Source organism: Akebia trifoliata, chromosome 6 (assembly GCF_017979445.1).
Source record: "Akebia trifoliata isolate Shusen 1 chromosome 6, ASM1797944v1, whole genome shotgun sequence".
NCBI classification, from domain to species: domain Eukaryota; kingdom Viridiplantae; phylum Streptophyta; class Magnoliopsida; order Ranunculales; family Lardizabalaceae; genus Akebia; species Akebia trifoliata.
In genome coordinates this window covers 16,959,846-16,968,785 of record NC_141380.1, presented here as the reverse complement: position 1 = coordinate 16,968,785, position 8,940 = coordinate 16,959,846, and the positions used below count along the sequence as shown (strand labels likewise).

At 35.5% G+C, this 8,940-nt stretch overlaps 1 protein-coding gene across 1 annotated transcript; it reads right to left on the bottom strand.

The window, feature by feature from the left end:
* Nucleotides 1-2,372: 2,372 nt before the first annotated feature.
* On the bottom strand, nucleotides 2,373-4,630 carry LOC147400337 (hypothetical protein At1g04090-like). Its single transcript, XM_086445976.1, has 2 exons — nucleotides 4,196-4,630; nucleotides 2,373-4,086 (listed from the first exon to the last, which is right to left on the bottom strand). The coding sequence occupies exons 1-2, from the start codon at nucleotides 4,299-4,301 to the stop codon at nucleotides 2,522-2,524; spliced, it is 1,671 nt and encodes a 556-aa protein (XP_086302102.1). The 5' UTR covers nucleotides 4,302-4,630; the 3' UTR covers nucleotides 2,373-2,521.
* Nucleotides 4,631-8,940: the final 4,310 nt, after the last annotated feature.

The following is an 8,940-nucleotide window of genomic DNA, read 5'->3' as shown; positions in this document are numbered from 1 at the left end:
GAAATATTATGACAACCCATTAACAACAAGAGGTTGTTTTATCATTCTAAATGTTTATTTGCTACTTGAATCTTCTTGGCCCAAAATAAGGTTACGTAATTATCCATAAATTAATTCAAGGGTATTTTACTAAAATGGCCCAAGTATTTTGCCAAAATATTAGTCAGGCCAAGTTTTTGAAATATTTGTCAACAGGATTAGGTAACCATTTTAGTATTTATTAATTTTTACTAAATTGGTATCAGTTTTATTTATATTGAACTGTATTTACCTTTCTACATTTTCTTGCAAATAAATTAGTATCAGTTTTATTTCATTTTTTTTAAATAATTATATTAAAAAAGTATATAATATTTTATTTGAGATTTTCAAGAAGGTTAAAAAAGTAAAATTGCAAATGAAACAGTATAGAATAGTGGGTATCCTCTTTGATAAAAATAAATAAAAGCTTATCAATTTAATATATGACACTTTTGGTAGGAACAATAATTTTGTCCCATGCATGCATGATCGTTTTAATAGTTACTTTCATAACCAATAACTCTCACGCAAGTTGTCTTTTAAAATAACTGAGTTGACTCGTCTAGTACTAGTAGCAGATAAAAAAAAAAGGATTTATTTTTCAGCAATATTGTATATCTTATAATAATTTAATGTAATTCTTAAAAGAGCGGTGTCGGAGTAACATTGTAACGTGGCCGTATATATGCTTTTCAGCATTATCCTTCCTAAAGTACTTACTTTTATTATATTTTAATATTTAATTTATGACCAATAAGTCAAATTGATCGGACAGACTTTCTATTACACCTTATTATATCACGTGGAACCAAGTCACAATCTATCAAGCTGTAATCATATCCCAACTCATCCCCTTTAAAGATCAGCCGGCCCCAACAAATAATGTTAAATTAGCTGTTACTATTTTTTTTTTCCTTTTTTAGACGTAAGAATAATTTTTAAGAATTGATATAAAATAAGATTGGGCTCTTTAATTATTATTATTATAATCGGGTGGCCAGACTTAAGTTCGACTAAGGGGGATTGGATGAGCTAAAGTCGGAATCAAGGGTATACATGAAATCGGAATCGACCCATTAATTTTCGGGTACTGTAAAGATCAAAACATTATACTCGTACTTTACCCAAATTCGATTTTTAGGATACAGGTAAGGGTATTTATTAAAATATTTTAATTTAAGATTTGATTTATTTATATAGGTTAGTTTACCTCTAAAGTTTAAAGTTTAAATCTAAACTAAAATTCAAATTTATAAATATATAAATCTTACTTCATTAAATTTTTTTTTTTTAATAAAAAAATAGAGTATATGCAAATTATACAAGATATTTCTAAATATTTTTAACTTAAAAATCTAAATATTTTATGGGTAACGGGTATCGAGTACGGGTATCAAGTATTTTATGGGTCAGTTGTGGGTTGGGTCCGGTTTTAGGTCATAGAAACTGCAATCAAATCGAACTAAGCCACACACATTTTGGTTTAGGTATTTTTCAGGTTTGAATTGGTTTTGAGCATGTTTTTTGGACTGGGTTTTGAGCTGGTAATGGGTATTTTGTACATCCCTATGATAATGTATGAAATAAGATTTTGTATTATAATAACTATATTAATCAAGTTTGTTTTTTTAGAAAAATGATTTTTGAAAAATGAATGCGATGCCTCTCGAAGGAGTTGGAGTGAGTTTCCTTTTGTTCAATTTGCCAAAATAGCATAAATTCAATAAGGAGAGGAATAATTCATTGAATTGTCTAAATGATGAAGAGCCGTGATTTTCTAACGCCCCGCTTGACATATGCTCCTTGACATGACATGAGCTAGAATCACATATATTTTCTCGGGATGCACATGTACACATCCCCATAAACATCTGCAGTTTTGTATTTGTACTCCGAGGAAAAAGATCTACGATTCTAACACATGCCATGTTAGAGGAGGCCTCCGAAAAGCATTATTCAGTGATGAATTGCGTGCGAGATGACTAGGAACACATTCATTTGAGTTAGTTTCCTACGAAAATGCCAAAAAGACAGTTGGTAATTAGTTTTGGGTTATTAGACTAGATATATTCCTCCTTGTTTAGGAAAATATTTTAAATATCCCTATATTTTCAAAAAGTGATGATATGCCCCTTGAATTCAATCTGCTTATAAACAAATTGAAAATGACCTGAATGTCGTAGGCGAAAATCATTTTGGATGAAAAAATGGTTCATTTTTTTCTGGGCAACCATACTGAATCAAATATATCTTTATTATTTAATTTCCATAAGCAATCATAAACGCCCTAGAGATGTAATTATTAATTGTTATTGACATTGAAATTGAATTCAATAATTTAAACCAATTTCAGAGGTAATTGCTCGAACCAGATTCAACCCCCAAAACTCAATTCTTAAAACCATGAAAACTAGCACATCAAATCATCACAAAAGAATAAATCGTTAAATTTCAGTTACAAATCCATGCAATTTAGCCAAACAATAACATAATCCACCTTTCAAACATCATCACCATTCCAATTGTTCTTCACCTTGGGACCAGTAGGCCCCTCTTCCCCAAGCACTTCATTTGGGATACTGTTCACGATTCCGTCGAAAACAGGTTTAAGTTTCTCTGGAATTAAACTCTCAATCTTCTTCAGCTCAGTTGCAATTTCGTAGCTAATTTTTGGACCCCATTTCCTATAATAGTTCAACCATGGAGGCTCAATGACCGTACCCAAGTACTCCGCCGAGATTACTACAAAACTCACTCCTGTATCCATTACAATTTTGCTCTTTGCCGTGTCATTCCTTATTCCAATTCCTAGTGTGGCATTCCCTTGTAGAACTAATCCAGGTTTTGGATAAAGTGCGTGACCATTCAATGAAGCATAAGTTACAGGCTTGTTACCATCTTCAAATTCAAGCTCCGATGCGTTCACCCAAGTCCCTCCACTGTGTTCGGAGAAGTACACCTTCCATAGCTCCCCCGTAAAATTACTAATCCTCAAGGTCAAATGTTCCCAATCACCGACATGTTCCCCTATCTTTCCTAATGGAATATTTATAAGCTCGACTTTCGCCCTTGCTGGGCCATTAAAAGGGTAGAAGATCCATATAGCTATATCTGTGAACGTGGCGCCTAACATGGGTTTTATATGTAGATAAGCCTCTGAGCTTTGCAAGTCACCTTTCTTAACCTTCTCCTTAGCTTCCTCGTCGACAGGAAGGTCTAACCAATATAACCCATCGTTCGAACCACCTTGGGGAAGGTTTGAACCAATTGGATCAATCGAAACAGGATTTGATTCTGATTCCTTGCCTTTTTTATACAATAAAGCTCCATTGTTAAAAAACCAAGTGACAGAAGATGAGAGATATTGTTCATCTGGATGTAAGTAAACCCATGGAGAATAAGCTTGTACAAGTTTTTCAATTTGACTAAGATTGGGCATAGAAGATAAGTTGAAGTCTCTATTCTTTAAACATGATAGAGGTAATGGTGAAGCTGTTTCATCAACTTGAGCAATAAAAGTACCCAATGAAACACCAAGAGCTTGGGTCCCCCTAGTGATGGGTCTCAAACCGTAGACATTAATTCCAGTTGTGATGCTCACCTTATCCGCTCCCCATATAAACTCGTCGTGTTCACAAGAGTCAGTGAGATCGGATCGAACACACCGTATCTTGTCGAGGGGTGGCTTCTCGGGAGAGTTTGTGACAATATGACCCACCGCTTTATAACCGTCCGGTGGTGTCGGTAACCAAATATACCCATTGCCGTCTTGCTTAATTTTCATTGATTCGCTAGTCCAAACAAGCGTGTAATCCACCGGTGTCTCTAGTGTTCCATTGTTGTCATCTTTTCCGATGAGAACCCACCCAAAAAGAGGCTTGTTGTTTGGTTGACTATAGCAACCAAGCATGAAAAATCCTGCGGGGATCGGTGATGGTTCATAGAACGTGGCACCAAGATTGTCTAGTCCTCCCTCTAAGGTTGCCCAAATCTTGGTGAATGTTGAGATTTGAGACACCTCTAGGCCTCCAAGATTTATGCTTCCTCCTGCAAATAATCCTCCATCTGTAATTCCAAAAGAAACCCATTATGGAGAAAAAAAAAAAAAAAACACTAAATGAGATAGAAATTAAGGTTATTGGATTTAAAACAACATGATAGATTAGAGATCAACCTTGTGACAAAGGTGGTACTGGAGAGGGAAGTTTGAAGGTTGTCTCGATGGGAAGTACATCTGTTTCCTTGGAGAGAGATGTTGCACAAGTGAGACAATTCCCCATGGTAGAGAGAGAGAGAGAGAGAGAGAGAGAGAGAGAGAGAGAGAGAGAGAGAGATTTAAGTATATGAAATAAGAAAGAGATGGGTTTTGAAGAATGTGATGATGACGAGAAGGGTTTGAGTGTAGTATATAGAAGGAGAGAGAGAGAGAGGTGGATGTGTTGTGCAAGTAAGCTTCAAAGATCTTTAGAGAGAAAGGGGGATCAAATATGAGATTATTTCTACATGGTTGAGTTCTCCAGATTAAGATTTTTGGGAGAAAAAGTGATAAAAACTAACTGAAAGGAGAAGGAGAGGTGTATGAATGAGGCACATTATCTAAATTCTAAGGGAATTGTAATATAAAAATGCTAGCTGTATCGTGCAAGGCATTATTTGTTTGTGTTATTTGTTGTTATCAAACCAACTTCCCTTAATTTGCTTGACCTCAAGTCTTTTTAATGCTAAATTAATATTTTCCTTATATGATTAGGACTCTTCTAACCTCAACCTATGTTTGACGCTAGAGGTAAGGAAATCATAGGCTTCCTAAGTATCAACATTAAGCTTCCTTGAGATCCGTTGAGATGATGAATAACTTCTCATCTCAGCCATATGTTGAGCACAAGCCACCAAACATCGTTTGAAACTATTATTCTCGATGTAGGTTAGGTAGTTAGGTTATCTACTTTTTTACGGGTTGAAAGCCCGTAGCGTTAAAATACCTTTGAGTGACTAGACCCGTAACTCGATGGAACCAATTACTCTCAAGTCAGCTATAAAAATCATCTAACAAAATTGTTAACTCACTCAATTCAATTCGAAAATGCATTGAATAGTTTTGTCTATAGACAACGTTTTGTCCTATATGATAAAATAGTTTCGGATTTGGCATATTTTTTGTGAGATTGATATCTATGGTGAGTAGATTATCCTTAAAAAAAAAAAAAAAAATTCAACTAATTCTAAAACTTCCAACCTTATGAAAAGTGGTTACAAACTAACCATTAAAATGAATGGTTCACAAATCTTTAACTTATAAACTGAGGCTAGTAATATCAATATGGGCTGATTTTTTACAAGGATGATCCCCTCACCATAGAGATCATCCTCACAAAAAAAAAATCAGCCCATTCCGAACCTTTTTGCCCATATAAGATAAAACACATTGTGTATATATGGAAATGTTCGACACCAAACATTGTGCCCAACCATTTTTGTCCTACATGGGTTAGAAGTTTTGGAATGGGCTGATTTTTGGTGAGGATGATCTCTACGGTGAAGAGATCATCATCACCAAGAATCAGCCCATTCCAAAACTTCTAACCCCATCAAAAATGGTTTACTAAAAATGGACGGTCCACGATTTTTCAACTTGTAAACATGGGGCTAGAAGTTTTGGAATGGGCTGATTTTTGATGATGATGATCTCCTCACTGTAGAGATCATCCTCACCAAAAATCAGCCAATTCAAAAACTTCTAACCCATGTAGGACAAAAATGATTGGGCAAAATGTTTGGTGCTGAACGGGACCCATATATATATATATATGGGATCTGTTCCCCACCCTAAGCTTTACCCTACACTTTAACAAACGTGTTTTGTCCTACATGGGTTAGAAGTTTTGGAATGGGCTGATTTTTGGTGAGGATGATCTCCTAGAGATCATCCTCACCAAAAATCAGCCCATTCCAAAACTTCTAACCCCATCAAAAATGATTTACAAAAAATGGACGGTCCACGATTTTTCAACTTGTAAACATAGGGCTAAAAATTTCGGAATTGGCTGATTTTTGGTGAGAATGATCTTCTAATTATAGAGATCATCCTCATAAAAAATCAGCCCATTCCAAAACTTTTAACCCATGTAGGATAAAACACGTTTGTTAAAGTATAGGATAAAGCTTAAGGTGTTGAACATCTCCCTATATATATATATATGGGTCCCGTTCAGCACCCAAAGTTTTACCCTACACTTTAACAAACGTTTTTTGTCCTACATGGGTTACAAGTTTTGGAATGGGCTGATTTTTGATGAGGATGATCTCTATGGTGAGGAGATCATCCTCACCAAAAATCAGCTCATTCCAAAACTTCTAACCCCATCAAAAATGATTTACAAAAAATGGACGGTCCACGATTTTCAACTTGTAAACATGGGGCTAAACATTTCGGAATGGGCTGATTTTTGGGGAGGATGATCTTCTAATCATAGAGATCATCCTCACCAAAAATTAGCCCATTCCAAAACTTCTAACCCATGTAGGACAAAAAACGTTTGTTAAAGTGTGTGGTAAAACTTAGGGTGCTGAACATTTCCCTATATATATAGATATATATGAGAAATGTTCAGCAACAAACATTTTGATAAACATTTTGGCAAAACATTTTTCAAAATATGGGTTAGAGGTTTTAGAATGAGCTGATTTTTGGTGACGATGATCTCTACGGTGAGGAGATCATCATCACCAAAAATCAGCTCATTCCAAAACTTCTAACCCATCAAAAATGGTTTACAAAAAATGGACGGTCCACGATTTTTCAACTTGTAAACATGGGGCTAGAAGTTTTGGAATGGGCTGATTTTTGGTGAGGATGATCTCTTCACCGTAGAGATCATCCTCACCAAAAATCAGCCCATTCCAAAACCTCTAACCCATGTTTTGCCAAAATGTTTGTTGTTGAAAGGGACCCTATATATATATATATATATATATGGCGTCTGGAGGTCCTAAAGAGAGCCAAACATTTTTTCAATGTACGAGAATGGGCTGATTTTTTGCAAGGATGATCTCTATGATGAGGTGATCATTCTCACCAAAAATAAGCCCATTCCGAAATTTCTAACCCCATCAAAAATTATTTACAAAAATCGGATAGCTCACGATTCTTCAACTTGTAAACTAGGGTTAAAAGTTTTGGAATGAGCTGATTTTTGATGAAGATGATATTTTCACTATAGAGATCCTCCTCGCAATAAATTAGCCCATTTCGAAACTTCTAACCCTTATTTTGAAATTTTTTGGCAAAATGTTTGGCTATCTTTAAAGCCTCTGAATGCTTCCATATATATATATATATTCAATGGCTAACTTTTTGGCAAAACATTTTTCAAAACATGAGTTAGAAGTTTTGGAATGGGCTGATTTTTGGTGAGGATGATCTCTACAGTGAGGAGATCATCATCCCCAAAAATCAGCCCATTCCAAAACTTCTAACCCCATAAAAAATAGTTTACAAAAAATGGACGGTCCACGATTTTTCAACTTGTAAACATGGGGCTAGAAGTTTTGGAATGGGCTTCGTAGAGATCATCCTCACCAAAAATCAGCCCATTCCAAAACCTCTAACCCATGTTTTGCCAAAAAGTTAGCCATTGAACGCTACCTTATATATATATATATATATATATATATATATATATATGCCGTTCAACACCAAACATTTGGGCCAATATTTTAGCCAACCATTTTTGTTCTACATGGGTTAGAAGTTTTGGAATGGGTTGATTTTTGGTTTACTAGTTGAAAAATCATGGACCGTCACATTTTTTGTAAACCATTTTTGATGGGGTTAGAAGTTTTGGAATGGGCTGATTTTTGGTGATGATGATCTCCTCACCGTAAAGATCATCCTCACCAAAAATCAGCCCATTCCAAAACTTCTAACCCATTTTTAGAAAAATGTTTTGCCAAAATGTTTGGTGCTGAACATTTCCCTATATATATATAGATGGAGAGAGGTGAATTTGCATTACCTTTGACAACTCAGCTTCCTTATTTGATTAATGCTTTCTGCTCCTCCGATCGAATGGTGGCACCTATGTGGTACCTACCAAAATCCTCTGACAATCAAGTTAGCCCCTCAAAAAATAACAATCAATTCTCAATCTCTCTGAAAAAAGCTTTCCCCTCTCTATGCACTCCTCCCTCAGTTATAGATTTCCTAGATATCTTCTTAGACTAGAAGTCTATTTACGATCCCTGATTTTCATATGGGAATCCTTTGGTATTCGAGGAAGTTACCTAATCTGGAAAGAGTCCATGTTATTCCCATTATCATCCTCCAATATTCCTGGGATCTTCCCTGAAATCAGGAGGTCTAGACAACTTCGGTGTTTGTACGTAATCCTACCCTACTTTCTAGGCAAAGTAGGTTAGATGTTTTTTTTCTTGCCCTTCATTTGGGTTGTGTTGCCTTAGGTACCACTTTTTGCAAAGTAGACTTGCTCTGCTTAGTCCTTTTGCTTTGTTTACATCCGGACACGTGTAAGGTCCAGATGTTTTATAACTTTTACTCGTTACAATTACCCCCTCTCGAGATGGTGTTAATCTCAACCATTGTCTTGAGAAACAATACCTCTTCCGAATAGACTTCATTAAATGGCATACATACTTAAAGCCTCATCATCACGTCGCTTTATTTCATATCTTATCATATTAATGAATTGCCATTTTGAATTTCAAACGATGCAATCGTTTGAATACCATCCTACCCCGCATTGCCACGTGTCCCACTAAATCATTCTCTGTCTTTAATAGCCCTTGGCTATAAATAGGGAAACTTAGTGATTCGATTGATCTTTCTATCCTTCTTTTTTCCCTTGTTACACAAGAGCACCAAAACAAAAAGTCCAATATCTTTGCAACTTATCCTTCAGC

Coding starts and splice junctions, on each gene's coding strand:
- LOC147400337 (XM_086445976.1), bottom strand. CDS start 4,301: ATGGGGAATTGTCTCACTTGTGCAACATCTCTCTCCAAGGAAACAGAT. Junction 4,087..4,195: donor AGTACCACCTTTGTCACAAG/GTTGATCTCTAA, acceptor TTGGAATTACAG/ATGGAGGATTATTTGCAGGA.